This window comes from Lampetra fluviatilis, chromosome 5 (assembly GCF_964198595.1).
Source record: "Lampetra fluviatilis chromosome 5, kcLamFluv1.1, whole genome shotgun sequence".
NCBI classification, from domain to species: Eukaryota; Metazoa; Chordata; class Hyperoartia; order Petromyzontiformes; family Petromyzontidae; genus Lampetra; species Lampetra fluviatilis.
In genome coordinates this window covers 12,763,518-12,779,855 of record NC_136279.1, presented here as the reverse complement: position 1 = coordinate 12,779,855, position 16,338 = coordinate 12,763,518, and the positions used below count along the sequence as shown (strand labels likewise).

Here is a 16,338-nt window from a genome sequence, read left to right as displayed (position 1 = left end):
TTAAAGAGCAGACCTGAAATTACCTTCTCACGCCACTGCTGGCACGAGAAAGAGTTCTCGAGAGCCCCTCTCGTGGGTATTTGGTCTTCTCTTCCACGCTAGCTGGACGTCTCTGAATACGTTGCAGTGTACATTCTTTACCGGACCCTATTATACCGCTGGATAAACAGGTCATATGATTGAAGAAAAGCGCCCATTGTTTCAACTGACACGCCGGGAGATAGAACAAGACAGTGTGCTGCGAATACGCCTACATAACGTGAAATAAGAGGAAAGTGAAATTGTACGAGCATACTGCGGGAACACAACTAGTTAACCACATTTCTTACCACAGGACGCTGAGTGTGGTCACTTTCGCTGTTTCAGTGGTGTTTCCTAAACTTAGGTCCGCTGAGAAGGCTATTTCACATGTGCATTGTTTCCTTAATTTCAGCTGATTCCAATGCACACGCATCCAGGGTCACTCCTAGAAAAAGGATCAACTCACAGTCCTACTAAACTATGTTTTATTTTACCAGTTAAGCCCCACTCAGCTGTATAGCTCTTTTTCAGAAGCGACCTGGTCACAATTGATAGCGCAACGAAGTGGCTTATCACGTGGAAATGTATAGCAGCCAAATACTAAATGTGGAGGGAAAACCCGGAACAGTTGGAGAAAAATCTATGCGACCACAGGGAGAGAAACACTGCAAACATCATGGGACCTCCTTTCCCAGTACCAAAATATGATAATAGGGGTTGCCCCTTTTTTCAGGCAACAAAACAGGTTTTAAGATGTTAAAACACCAAACTGAAATCTTTTTCAAGAAATCATGTCTGCATTAACCACAATGCTGGTGGTCAGAATGCAAACAAAAAACACACTGATAATATCTGCATTGTCCTTGAAACTGATTGGTCCACACCAGAGACAGCTTTCTTTCGAGCCTCGTCTCAAAAAGGCGTCCTCTGGACTAGCCAGAAGCGCCAAAAGGCGTTTGAGACGAGGCTCAAAAGAAAGCTGTCTCTGGTGTGGACCAATCAGTTTCAAGGACAATGCATTTATTATCAGAGTATGTTTTTGTTTGCATTCTGACCACGAGCATTGTGGTTAATGCAGACATGATTCCTTGAAAAAGGTTTCAGTTTGGTGTTTTAACATCTTAACACCTGTTTTGTTGCCAGATAAAAGGGGAAAATACCTATTATCAAACACCGCAAACTCCAAATATAGAGGCATCAGGGTCTGAATCGAACCCACGACCTCCTGTATACCAGACGAGGTAGTTCACATCTCGTCACCCCGGGGGCCCAAGATGTACAATCCTTTCACACAACTCAAATCGCACTCTCTCACAACACACACACAACTCAAATCACACACAACTCAAATCACACACTCACACTTCACAGCACAGACACGCACACAACTCAAATCACACACACACACAATTCACAGCGCAGTCACAACTCAAACCACACACACAAAAAGCTCATAACATTCCCAGTATTACAACAAAACACACCCACCGCGGATTTGAACAACCCTGGCATGCTTAAGAGACGCCGAGTGCCCTTAATCCGCAGCTGCCATACTCTCGCACTGCAAGAATAAAAATATGAATTATCCCCGGAAAAGGAGGAGTGGGAAAGTTAATGGACATTGTGGGGGAAATCCCCATTATCATGTGACACCCTCCACTACGTAAGGGCGCGCACGTGGAGAGAGAGAGCGGTGGCTCTGGAGGAAGTGAAAGTGCGTGGCTGGAGCAGCACACAGGACCGCGCACAAGAGCAGCAAGCCAGAGAGAAGCAAGCGAGTCAAGTAGTGGCACGTTGCAACAATTACACGGCGACCAACAGAACGCACCGCAATTCACTTCGCAACCGCCGTCACTGCCGCTACGATGCTGCTGAAGAGCCGAGTTGGATGCAGACGTCCCCGCTTGCCTGCAGGTAGGTGCCAACGCGACTTTGAGCGCACGCAGCTCACGAAAACGAGCACAAACCACACGGGGATGAAATATTCTCTCCCCATCACCCGTAAACGCCTGTTGAGTGTGTTGGAGCAAAGTTGCCGTGAGCGAACACGCATCTTGTATTGTGCAGTCAGCAACCACGCCCCGGGTCGCCCTTGATCTGTCATGCACACCGCACCGGGCGAGGGTAAATGCGTGCACCGGAGCGCTTCGGATATTTGTTTTGCCACTGACCTTGGTCGAATTGAACTGAGGTCGTTGTGGGTTCGTTACGCGAGTTGCGTGAGCCACTCCGCTTTGGGGCTCCCATCACCACCACCACACCAAGTCGCGACACACTCACTCACACACTCACACACCATTCTCAACACAATACAACACGTAAGTTTTCGCGAGCCGTAGTAGAGGTTTTTTTGTGTTAGATCGCGTAAATATAAATATGGCGTGAACCCACCACGACCACACGACACAGCCAATTAGTAAGGGTTGTCACGTAAAGCTGGTTCGAGTCACCGCCAGCGAAATGTCGTACTCAAATTGTAAAATGTGGGTTTACTCTCCAACACACGAGTGTTCTAAAGTAGTAACTAATTGGCATGTTTCATGTACGTGACAAATCTTACGAGTTGGGTGTGTCGGGTGGTGGTGGGTTAACGACACAATCATAGAAACGCGATCTAACCCAAAAACCTTTATTATGAATCCCTCATATAGCAGACTTGGGGCAAGTGCTGTTAGCAAGCACCTATTGAATATACACACGACGAACAGCACACACAAAATCTGAGCACACTCAGTAATGTACGTAAGCAAAGGTTGTGATACTATTCGCATTTGGCCAGCTTCATACACATTATGGTTTAAAAGTCAATGTGATATACAGTAGTTGTGAATTTTATGCGAATATCAAACTTTGAAACAACTTTTACCTCGGTCAGATATTTGTATAAAAAAACTACTTTTGCATCAGTTGCAGAAGTTTACAGTCTTACAAATTAAAAGGCCGTTTTTGTTTACGTTATAAATTGTAATCAATGTTGTTTATGAGGGGTGGATATACTTTTGGAGATTAGATCTTAAAAGTAAACATGATAACGATACTTCTGTGTGTTCTATTTTAGTGTTATTTAAGCATGATAACGAAACTGGGGTTCTATTGTGCTGTAAAAATAACAGAGGTGTTTTATTACAATTCAACAGAGTACATAATGAGGTAATAACACAAGCCCAATTGTTTAATAGTAGATTTAAACTTCCTAAAACATCAAAATGCATTCCCCATATCAAATCCTAGTTTACACTACACATTTACACTATGGGCCTCTTCATCGTGTACATTGAGATAAGGATGACCACATTTTCTCAACTCCTTGAGTTGGTGGTCGAAACAACAAAATATCCATACACATTTAGTTATTTTTAACTCTGTGGTCTGGATACGAGCTTCTGTACACGCAATGCTCATCTTTCTTTGTATGTTGTCAAATCTATTCGCCAGATGTTTGCTGATTGTCTTCTCACTGCAGCGTCATCTCGCTTGAATCCGCCAGGGAACGAGACGTAGCCAAGTGAAATATATATTTATGTCCAGACACTGCTGCCTTGCAGAACGTGTTGCATTGCATATTCGTAGGAAATATAATACTGCCGTCATGTGCGGTGGTTAGCACGCTGGCATTTCGATCCCGCCTCAGTCCACCCAGCAAGTGTCATTTAGTCGATCGGCAATTCACATGTAGTGGAGTAAAGTGTGGGTAACTCTCCATCTCTTCCAAGACATCTGGCCAGCGTGGAAGAGTAGGCTAAATATCACCGAGAGGGGCTCTCAAGAGCTCCTCATGGTGGTGGTGGTGGCTTCTGCGCCAGGCAGTGGCTTGCACCATTAACTTTTCTTTACTGCCATGCCAGGGGAATAAACAGGCGACTTCTGGATTGACAACTCAACCTGCCAACCATTACACGGTCACAACAAAAGGCATCGTTATAACTGCACACAGGCTTTTTCTTATTTTTAAATGGCTGGGCATGGAAATTGGAACAGAAAGAATGTTGGGTACCTTGGTTATCTATGCATTTATCACGGCCCCTTTGCGTCGTCAATCTGGCACGTGCAAGCATGACAGTGTATGGGAAAATTATTGTATCTAACCTTGAGCAGATATATTCCTATGACTTTGTTTTTGCGGGTTTGTGCGCGAAACATGTTTTGTCATGTTAGCCGTACATGCCCACGGAATCCAAATGATAGGAAATAAAAACTGACGTTAGGTCGTTTGATCAACCAGTGATTAAATTCGGTGGGCAAGTTTCTTAAATCAATCTCACCTGATGACGGACACTTGTGTTGCGACAGAAACGTCGTGTTATTTTATTATTATTTTCTATCTACGGGACTTTACCGAAAGAACCAGAGAGTATTTATTAAATAAATCTGGCCTCTGTCCACCCAGCAGTATAGTTGGGCACACCATTTTAAAAAGCATAATTACAGTGTTGGAAACACATTCTTCCAATTAATTTTTAAGTGATATGAATATTTGTGTTTATGCAATACCGATATTTAATAATACTGTACTGTAATAACATAAAACTTAAAGGCGTAGTGCACAGTGACGGTGATCACACAAGTGTTCATGTATGGCTCAGAGTTCTGGGAAAGAAAAATGGTCTGGAACACATAAGGGTGACAGAGATGATATTGCTGAGATAGATTTGTGGAGTCAGTTGAAAATATCATCAACACAGAAGTGGCACGAGTAAAAGTAATATCGTCGAGAGAGGAGAAGTTGAGTAAGGATAGACAGATATGGTTGTAACACATGGCCAAGATGTCAGTAAACTACATTTTAAATAAAGTTCAGACCATGAAAGTTTAGGAAAAGAGAGAGAATGGCAGAGCAAAGAAGACATGACGAGAATTTGTCAACGGGGGTAGCGTTACTGTGGTGATGGCGATAGATCGAAGACTGCAGAAAGTCGACTCAGAAAGTAAACTACACTTAATGAGATAAATACTAAGAAGAAGAACTTATAACATAAACACTAAAAAAGTACCGTTGTACATCGGACCAATTTCCTAAGGGTAAAATTTATTTGAAGTCTGGAAATTGTTGCCATCAGCGAGAAAAGCTTTCCATTTTCCTCGTCAATTTTTTGACAGAATCAAAAGAACACAAACGCAATTTGTAATCGAATTGCGTTGGTGTTCTGCTGCTCATGAAAATTGTCCCAGTATTTTTTTTTATAAGAGTTAGAGGGTTATCGAGTTGTACGGTGAACCTTGACACCTATGTTTGTGCCGTGGTGGCGAGATGTTAACTACCTCGCCTGGTATACAGGAGGTCGCAGGTTCAATCGCTGACCATGACACCCGTATTATTTGGAGTTTACATATTTTCCCCGTGGTCACGAGGATTTTTTTCCGGGTCGTCCGGTTTTTCCCTCCACATTTATAAACATGCGTTCAGAGCATTTGGCTGCTATACATTTCCACATGATAAGCCATTTACTTTGTTGCACAATCATTTGTGGCCAGGTCGCTTCTGAAAAAAAAAACTATATAGCTCAGTGGGCCTTACCTGGTAAAATAAAAAGTTGAGTTTAGCTTGATGCCCATCCATAGCTAACACCACTTGCAAGTGCTATTGGAACCTTCACCCCCTTCGACCAACGCCCACTGGCTATTTTTTTTTTACCATTTGTCATGGCTAGGTTACATTCAATCCGAAACGGCGGTGTGCACCACTTAATTATGTATGTGTTTGTTTATGTGCTTGACTGGGTGTGATAGTCATTGCAAAAATCCATACTGTACAATTTATAGATTATAAATGTCGTTACGTGTTAGCTACACAAGTGTCAGTTAACACCCTGGACACTCTTGATGAAAACAAATATTTCAGAAAATATTTCTATAACTAGACCAGTCGACCAAAACTCTGCTTTCATTTTTATGTAGCCTGGGGTGCCACGGTGGTGAGATGTTGACTACCTTGCTGCATGTTCTCTCCGTGGTCACGTAGATTGTTCTCCAGGTTGTCCGGTCCCCCCCCCTCACCACACATTTAGAAACTAAAAACAGGCGTTTCGGGTATTTGGCTGCTATAAATGTCCACAAAGGCCACTTCGTTCAGCTATCATTTATGGCCAGGTCGCTTCTGAAAAATATCTATATAGCTTCATGGGCCTTACCTGGTAAGATAAATAATAGCCTGTCATTTGTTGGAAAATACATGCAAACAAACGATTCAAGTGTCATCTCTGGGAGTGGTTCTGTCGTTGGATGTCATGGTGGCCGCATTCTGGAAAGTTCTTAGCGAGAGCTGAGTCAGCCACACTGCTGCACAGGATTTTCCCGGGTTCATTTTTGGTATATTTGTACGGGAAATTCCTCTTGACGAGCAAAAATAAGGCGACAATTGTGTGGTGTTTGGCCGTAGTCATCTACACATTCTGTTTTCATTCTGCCATTGCTGCTTGCAGCCTACATTCCTGTAGACGTTTTTTTTTACATACACTGTAAAGTAGTACTGCATATTGCAGAGTAGAAAATAGTGCAGTCAATTGAAAGCTGCTGCTACTACAGATTGAAGCAAACTAAACGGTCCCAGCAATGATGAGTATTTAAATCCCTAGAATGCCAAATTTGAATGAATGTCTTAACCCGTGAGACAATGGATCCCAGTAATCACGGAACGTTGGGCCAAAGTTAGTCCAATGTTTTCAAGCACATACCAACGTTGGCTCAACATTGCACATTTCCTTGGTGAAGCCCTTTGGCTGTCCACAGGACACACATTTTCACATCGTCTTTACCAACTGCAGGAACGCGACGCTCTCGTGCGTTTGCAACCACTGGACAACCCATCCTTAAATTAGTGCTTATGCGTTTTACATGAATTAAGCAAAATGCCTTTTTTTTTTACAAACATCCAAGGCAGATAGTGTAGTTATGGATTGGTATAATCAACTGTCGATGTTCCACAGACTTTTCAAGCACAAAGTTGAATACTGTATGTGATGATAAACAGTTAGATATTCCCCCCCCCTCCAAATCCGGACTGACTTCTTCTGCTATAAAACCAGACATGCTGAAGGTAATGCTACGCTCCACACAAAAACCTGCCACAGCAAGCAGTGGGCGGACAGATTTGTTCGGATGGCTTTGGGTGATGAATGCAGTGACTGCGTAGCTATTTGCGGGTTGTACCACGTGTTGTTTGGCACGATCTGAATCAAGTGGCCTCCCTGTCGAGCCCGTGGCCTCTCGAAGCAGACAAGGCGAACGACAATTCTCTGTCGCAGCTCCAGTCGTCCGGACTTCGCTGCATATCGGCGTCATTGTCTTAAGACCTTTCTCTTTATGCACGTCCAATTAGTGCGCTTACAATTTTCTGAATGACTTAATGACGTCTGATGTTTCGCTGCATGTGCTGTTGGAGCTTCTTTAAATACACAGAATATAAAAAAGTGAAAATATGATACTACGCATAAATACACTGCATTGCATGTCTATGTTTTTCAATCCGGCCATCTTTTGCTTGACAGTGGTATTGTAGAGAAGGGCCTCGAGGAACGAGCACGGGGAAGTGTGAGTTGTGGAAAGGTCGTGCAAGGTCATGCATGATGCAACCTTGCGCAAGTCTCTCTGTGAGTGCGGGCAATTGGGGGCTGCAGTTGGGCGCGTGGGGACACGGGGTTGTCGCCATCGAAGCACGTGCGGACTCAGAATGAGGGGGGCTCTATAAGCAGGAGTGTGCGTGAGTTCTGGGTCGCCTTGGGGAGAGTGAAATCGCCGTCGTTGGGAGAGGGAGGAACGAGAGCCTGCGTGGACGACATCCCAGCCGCCGCAGAAGAAGAAGGGCTCGAGATGTAGAGGTCTCACCTCGTCGCCGGGTGGTGTTGGATGATCCCCCGCCCGGGGCAGACGAGGGGAGTAGACAAACGGGAGTCGTACCCGGGCGTAAATAGCTGACGGGATGTCCGCATAAAGGACAGAGTTCTGACGTGCGCCATAATGGGTGTAAGTGTCCAGTGCAGAGAGTATAATCAAGCAGTGAGTGTACGGTGGCCAGAGTGTGTATGAGTGAATAAACGGCAAGCAGCCTTAAGTTAGAATATTCGTCTTCGTCTGGTTCTACAATTACCCTTGGTGTCAAGAAGTACTATTCTACAGTATCATAGTGTTGAGAAGCGGTTGCATTTAGATGCGATATAAATCCCAAAATGTATTGTGGGGGTGATTAATTTAGATACCCCACTACAATAATAGGGAATCATGATAGAGAAAACATTGCATTTCAAGCCTCAACACATTTGCCACCAAAACTCAATACAATAATTGAACATTTGAACACTCAATATTCAGTCAGCTGTTAACACATTCCTGTGGAGGGAGCTGGTAGGAAAGTTGGGTTGCTCGGTCAATGGCCAGGGTCAACGGCGGCGTGGTGTATTCCGCAAATATGCCCGACTGTGAGGGCGGGCACAAGCCGGCGTGAGTAGGTTAAACGTTGAGTTTTATAAGGGCACCACGGGGTGACCAGCCCCACCCCTCCGACCCCCCACCCAGCCCTACCCAGCCCCTCCCCACCCTCCCCTCCCACCCAGCCACTCCCCACCCAGCCCCTCCCCACCCTCCCACCCAGCCTCTCCCCACCCTCCCCTCCCCTCCCCACCCAGCCCCACCCTCCCCACCCTCCCCTCCCCACCCAGCCCCTCTCTCCCCACCCAGCCCCTCCCCACCCAGCCCCTCCCCACACAGCCCCTCCCCACCCTCCCCTCCCCTCCCCACCCAACCCCTCCCCTCTCCACCCAGCCCCACCCCTCCCATTTTTGGATGCACGACGGACGGACGGACACAATAATCCCCTGTGGGCTGGTGTAACCAGGAGGTTCCTACCAGTAAGAAGAAATATAGAGGGTCATTATAAATCAGTAGGACATCTATAAATGTATCACTCTGTATGATGAATGGTATTAAGGATATTGATTCCAAACTGATGTAACATGAAGTTGGTGTGACATACTTTCTTACCTATCTAGTCTATAATTAATCAGACTTTGTACGTTTCTGTTCTAAAGAGAAAATTTAGGTGATTTAAAAAAAATACTTTTTGGGCGTAACTGTAATTTCGGGGAAGTTTTGGGACTTTTGTGTGCAGCAGTGGGCATCACGATCAGCTGATATGTGAGACTAAATAAATGCTGATACTTAAAGATAATTTCCACGTCAACTTTTTTATAGCTTGATTTTTGTTAATGTTTTAAAAAGTACCTGCTCAATATAATAACAATTACCGTTGAAGGGACACAATGTAAAAAAAAACACGACGTTATATATGTACCTCGGGCTGTTATTGAAGCAGCTAGACATGAACGTTATGAAATAAAGCAGAGGAAAAAAAACAGGGTGGAGTGTCTTTGAGAAGTGGAACATGATAATGAAAAGAAGCAAACTAATGTATATGAAGAATACCATTTTGAATCAGTACATACTGCTGGCTTTGACATTAATCAGACACATGGAGGCAAAAAAAATGGAACAAAAGTTTAGCATTCAGTAAAGAAGCTTGAAGACATGCATACCTGTTATTACACTGAGAGACAGACAACTGGCATGCCGATTTTGAAGCAAAGACAAAGCAGAGCTCATTTTGACAACGAAGAAATTGAATGGGCTTGGGCAGGATGCATGGCTGGATGGGGATGATGGCCGACCCATGAGACTGTTGATCGAATGGAAGCCAAAGGAGAGAATGCGTCCAAGAGGACGACCACCACAGAGATGCAGCGATGAGATCGGTTCATGTGCGGGGTATGAAAAGGATGGCAGCAGCACTGGGCCGTGAGGGATGGCGTCAGCATCGATAAACATTTCAAGATTATAATAATGATGGAGAATGCTTTCCTTTTTTTACTTGTGCTTTTAAATATTTATCTGACAAAAAATTGGCCAAAGGTAACAAATAACATAATTGGATTACAAAAAAATTCCTTCATGTTTGTGTTGCACGTGGAAGCAATGGTTTAACAAAATAGTATTTTTTACCAATTGGTAAAACATATTTTTTACTCTAACCCTAACAAAAATAACCTCGATTAAAATAAGTTTTTTAAAAGCCATGTTTTAACTTTAGATATTTTGTAGATTAAAACATCGAATCCATGTACTTAATGTTGAATAGGTAAAAAGAGATCACATATTATCGTCATGTAATCTAATAATTTGTATTTTTCTTTCCCCACAGCACTTTTCACTCTCCTCCTACTACAGTACCGGCAAGTGCCTGGTACGAACGCTCATCCTGCCAATGAAGATGCTTCTGGTAATCTGGAAATGATTAAGAACATTGTATCGGTGGCCAAATTCAAAAACAACATGGTAAGAATCGCTTAGCTCACTACTACACAAGTCGTTTCACTCAATAGTGTAGTTACTTCACATTGATTATTGACGTATTTGTTAAATAATTCCAGCGTGGAACAGCAAGCAAAATACTCCCGAGAATGGCTCTCTAAAGCTCTCCCTAGTGGAGCAAGAAATGTCAGGGCCATTAGTTTTCCTTTAACAATCCAGATTTATAAAATAAATATCTCCTTCCAAAATGAATATTCACATTTGATTTAAGCATAATAGTTGATACTCGAGAAAATATTAAGACTGAATTGTCAATGGTGTGCAGGAATAACTGAAAACCCACACTCCAAACACATGCAATTTACACTGTCTTTTAATACAAATTAACAGTAAAGTACTTCATATTGGAAGAAGATATAATAGGCTGATATATCAATAGCAACTTAAGCCACAGTGACACTCGGTACCTATTAATAATTGTGTATTTGGGTTGCGCTGCATGTTGTTCAGCATTATGTCCGACGTTTCGTTCCACGAGCTCAGAGCTTCTTAAAGGGATTACATTTAGTAACTCGTGTACTCTATTGAGCTGCTGAATTCAATTTCCGAAGCTCCCAGCATGTGGAGAAAAAAACGTCGGACATCACGCTGAACATCACGTGGTAACAACGCAAAACACAACGGAGAGCTGCACACCACAACCGCGAACACCAGTGTAGTGCAGGATATGAACGATGTTCAGTGTTGAGAATGGTATTGTATACACTCAAATGGGTTTTGTTTAATATATAACCACAAACATTTTGTACTTTTAGATGGTATTATTTCCACTGGACTACAAGGTAGAGACCAACGTGTTGCCTGATATTAAGGCGGAGGATGAGGTGAGTTACACCGTGTATAAAAGCAGAACATTTTGTATGCTGCTTACACGTATATTTGATAACTAAATTTTAATATTCCTATCACGCTTCATATAGGTTTACTTTTCTCATGTTATCCACTCGCCTGTAGTCCATCCATGAACATTGTAATATACCAATAGTACGTAATGTATATGCTAATGAGGCAACATATATTGGAAGGTCGGCGGTGGAATCATGAGGGCTGTGTGGAATGTTTGCTTTGCTGTCCGGCATACACCCCAGAGGGAACACTTTGCAAAAGTACTACAGTGTGGAAAAGAAAAATTATTTTGATTCATGAGTATCATATAATTACTGTACGTTTCTTTTTTGTCATAACCAGATATGTACCACTGGATTGTCTTTCCACCTTCTGAACAACGATTTGAAACATCTCAACAGCCATCTGCATGAAGACCATCCAGTTAAGATGAACATTAACTATATTTTAGAAGAAATGCGCATCCTCGACATATTAAAGGAAAAGGTAAGAAGCTAAGACTTGCCCGTTTATGTTCGGTGTCACGTCCAAATTTGGAAACTTTCACAAATTACTCAAAAACGACTTAATAGAGAAACCACTAAGCAACATCGCCCCCTGCTGGCAGCCTGATGCCCACCTGCTGGCCAGTGCTGGATGGGGACAGCTGTCATCGGGAGGTTCCCTGCCACGGGGCTCCTCAATGGGAGGCACGGGATAAATATGAAGTGGTGATGATATAACAAACGCACCCACTCTCCGGACCCAAATAAATCAATACGGAGGTCGCTTGTTGGGTCGCGTTAAACATTTGTCACTGCAAAATGTGCATAGCGACAAACGCAATCAAAGAGTATCCAAGATATACTTCAAACTCAAACTCAATTTTCTTCTGCGTAGGGTTTTGCAGTATTTTTGCGGTTGTGCTGATTCGCTCTCCTAATACTTTCCGGTTAGTTATACAGCATGGTGTTCGGAATTGTGTGCGACGTATCACTCCATGTGCTTGGGAGATTTTTCAGGGTAGGACTGACAGTCATGTCAAGGACGGGTGTGCTGCTTGTTACTGTATGTTGCTAATAAGAGGTGCGGGGGTGGACAACAAACTATATCAACCTGCTATGATTAATGAGCTAACCGATTAGCATGGTTGGCTACATATAGTGCGAAAAAAAAGTTCAATACGCATGCATGCGTACATAAGAGCTGTAATAATCCCAGCCAAAAAACGTGAATTCGTTTTTTTTTTAACTGCCAGTCATAGAGTTGAAAAGAATAAATATTGCAATTACACTATGAGCGAATATTTGGTTAAACAATGTTTTTGTTCCTCAGAAAATCACCAAGAGTTACAGCAAGACAAAGATATTTCCTTCAGAACTTATTGACAAATTACAATCGGTTTTAGGCTCTTTGGAGAAATATATAGCCGATTTTAAAACATTTCAAAATAATTTAGAGTCTTGCATATTCCTACATCATGCTGAAAACCCGACAGTGACAGGTAACACACATATTTCATTATCCACTGCCACGTATTCAGACGAGACTTTGACCACCAACACCTCCATGTATTTAGACAATCAACACGAAACCACAGCTGCTCGTGGTTTAGACCAGAGCGTGACTATTGGCACTTTCAATCGTGTCCACAACATGTCCACCATTTCCATTGCCTTAGACGAAGTGAACGCGACAACTGTGTCCATCTTAAATTCGACCGCAGCTTCCAATGCGACAGCCCAGCCCATACCCATCATCACCTCCAGCGCAGTGTCTCACAGGGAGATGGCCACCCCACCCATGGAGACAAACTCCACGGATTCCTATGCCTCTGACTCGACTCTCTTGACCTCATTCGTCACTCACGTTACTTCATCGACAAACAATGAACGCATTCACCTCGACAGCACGACAGTGAGCGGGTCCGTAGATTCTACCCAGACTGGTACAGGCGGTGCAACTGTTGCACCGTCGAAAGCTACTTCAGACAGCGATCTCAATCTCAGCACATCTCCCGACAAGCAAGTAAATGCTACCGGCACGCCACACTTTATTGGAAACTTTTCGGCTGCAAGTCCGAGTGAACCCAGATTATCGTTGAGCACAAAGAGCCAACAAATAGAGTCGAACACCAGGCCGTCAAAAAACATTTCTTCGCATCCCACCGAAAGCACGAGCCACACGAGCAGAGGTACGACCACAGACCACCAAGCCAAGCGATTAGATGCTGTCCCCACCTTGGCAATTGGTCGCGAGCTACCCACAAGTTCCGAGAATCATCGTCGTCCAGCAAAGCGCCACAATGGTACGGAAGCAAACAGGCATCGTGGCAAACATACGCCTTCAGGCTAAATTGTTCAACACTGATTGAGATGAAGTGGACAAAGGGGTGAATAAACGTGCATATTTTTTCCATTGCAGAAGGGCCACCGATCGATCCTCTTAAGCCAGCAAATCAGCGTCATCAGTGTGCCACCTCTGCAGCGAATCGCGCTGTTCACACAGACACGGTCTTATTTTTGATAATGGGGATTTATATGGGGTGTTTGCAGAATGTACTAGGAGTTACAACATTTTTTAAAAATTCAAAAATCGAATGTCGTGTGTTTAATACGTTTTAATATTTTATATTGTACAGTTATCGAAATATATGTGAAGTTGCATTGTGATATTACTGATGAAAAAAAAGCCTTTACCCTTTTCTGGCATGAATACAGGTGTTAAGATGTTAAAATACCAAATATACACCCTGTGCAAGGCATAAAGTCTGCATTACCCACACATACTTGTGGTAAAAACATGCTTTGATATAAAATGTAATCATTGTCTTTGAAACTGATTGGCCTACACCAGAGAGAGCCTCATTTGTGGCCTTGTCTCATCGGTGTTAGACTAGAGATTGGCCGGCCAAAGGGCGAACAGCACAAAGGCAATGAAAATGTCAAAGCATTGATGGCTCGGATTGAGCAGTTATATAACGTGTGATTAATGCGGTCTTGATGCCTTGCCATAAGTGTCTATTTGGTGTTTAACATCTTAACACATGCATTATTTCAGGCAAGGGTAACTGTTCTTTTTTCATCGTTTTGATACTATCAAAGGGTCCCACAGATGATAATACTACTGTTTAGTTCAGCTTAAGGTAACATATCTTGTTCCGTGGAAACTACCAAAAATCCATGATAGATATTTTATTTATCATTTTTTTACACAGCCAATTTTAAGTGTCCAGTCATTAAGTCTGTCTTTTAAACATTGCAGTTATAAATTATTTTCTCAGCCATTCTGCTAAGTAATAACCTGAACAGCTTGTATTCTCTATTCAATGCCATAAGAATAATATTTAGCGAGCAATGACACATCTTAAGTTTAGAGTTGAAATTAAGACACTTTGTTCCATAAGTTTAAGGGGTGGAGTGATAGTGCAGTGTTTAGCATGCTGTACTATGAATCGGGTGATCAGAGTTAAATTCCCAGCCATAGCTATCAGCAGTGACGAGTGATATATCTGAACTGGTCTGCACCGAACAGTGTGCCGTCAAACATCCTCCACGATCAATAATGGAAGATGTCATCCAGCAGCGGCTTGCCGAAGGGCAGAACAGTTTGTGAAAAATGTAAACTGTAAATTACATTTTACTTTAAGTGGACAACTGGCTATATACCGTATATGCTCACCGTAGAATGTATTACAACACTTGGATATCATAGCTTCGTGTTATATTCAAAAATCATTCTCAAGCTTTGTTTGAGAGTGATTGTATGATGCATGTCTTCAGCGAGGTCACCCGGGTGGCTCAGGAGGTAAATGTTAAAGTGGCATTGTTGAGTTCCCGAGTTCAAATCCGGGCAGCCGCCCATGATGATCTCGAGTTCTATAACGTGTTGAGTTGATGTTCTCAGCCTGGTCACCAATTACTGCGCAATAACACCGACCCCATTTCAGATGTTGTTCGGCACCTAATTTGGCAACAACAAAAAATTCCAGCTGTGAGCATATAAAATGCTGGTTGACTGTGATGCATATCTCTCTCGCAAGGTGGATGGGAAAGTGCTGCCCCCTCATAAGCAGCCATACCTACTAGAATCACCCAGGAATGTCTGTCCTTAACACTCGGGACGTCACTCCACGTCGACCAGCCCCCCTCATTAATAATCATGAACAGTCACGTAGGTAAAAAATTAAATTAAAATTAATAAAAGTAAAATAAAAATCACGAGGTTTCGGAGGCAACACAAGCTTCCGTCTTCAGGTGGAACCGTCACAGCACGAATGCTGTATTTTTACCTACGTGACTTTACCGAAAAAACCTAAGAGTATGAATCCTTGCAGTCACGAAAGCTTCAAATCTAGAATCATGAACAGGTTACGTCCGCCATATGGACCCCCCCCCCCTCATTAATTATCATGAGCAAGTCACATGACTCTACATGGAGCACCCTCCCCCGTCATTAATAATCATGAGCAGGTGACGTCACTCCACATCGAATGGACCCCCTCATTAATAATCATTATAAGGTGACGTCCTCCAAATGGACACCCCCCTCCATTCATAATAATTAGCCGATGACGTCACTCCACATGGGGGCCGAGGCGCCTCCTCCCCCCTCCTCGGCGTCAACTTACAACGCTAAAGACACGTCACGCGATCTCCGTAACGCTGTTGCGCTATTGAGACATCAAAGTAAAAAGGACATCGTGATGAACAAGCAGTGCCGGCCCGAGCCTCTTGGGGGCCCTAAGCAGAATTTGATTTGGGGGCCCCCCTCCCACCACGCAGACTCATCTGTGCTAGAAGATTATTGACACAAATGTCACACTATAATGTTATAGCGAATATTATAAACGAATACAGTGAGGTTATGTATTAATAAAAAATAAAAACAACACTTAAAATACTTCACTCTTTTATTAAAACTTCTGAATACAAACGGTCACAAAAAACATATTAAATAAATTATTTGCAAATGTGCATTAAATGTGCAATCTTTTAAATAAAACCAAAATAGACAAACATTAATCTAATCAAAAATAGAATGTTACAAAAAAAAAGATACTTAAATAATGAAAGCAAACATAAGAACAGCAAGGGTTCAACAATGTCAACTGTACAACAATGACCTCAAAATCGT

General features: G+C 42.9%; 1 protein-coding gene across 1 annotated transcript; it reads left to right on the top strand.

Moving 5' to 3' along the window:
* The first annotated feature begins 1,741 nt into the window (after positions 1–1,741).
* On the top strand, positions 1,742–16,124 carry LOC144932570 (uncharacterized). The gene is made up of 5 exons (XM_078856778.1): positions 1,742–1,935; positions 10,208–10,341; positions 11,133–11,201; positions 11,566–11,709; positions 12,538–16,124. The coding sequence occupies exons 1-5, from the start codon at positions 1,887–1,889 to the stop codon at positions 13,555–13,557; spliced, it is 1,416 nt and encodes a 471-aa protein (XP_078712904.1). The 5' UTR covers positions 1,742–1,886; the 3' UTR covers positions 13,558–16,124.
* Positions 16,125–16,338: the final 214 nt, after the last annotated feature.

Excerpts from the sequence above, each read along its gene's own strand:
- LOC144932570 (XM_078856778.1), top strand. The coding sequence starts at position 1,887 with ATGCTGCTGAAGAGCCGAGTTGGATGCAGACGTCCCCGCTTGCCTGCA. Across the intron at positions 11,202-11,565 it reads ATATTAAGGCGGAGGATGAG|ATATGTACCACTGGATTGTC; the intron begins GTGAGTTACACC and ends TGTCATAACCAG. Across the intron at positions 11,710-12,537 it reads TCGACATATTAAAGGAAAAG|AAAATCACCAAGAGTTACAG; the intron begins GTAAGAAGCTAA and ends TTTGTTCCTCAG.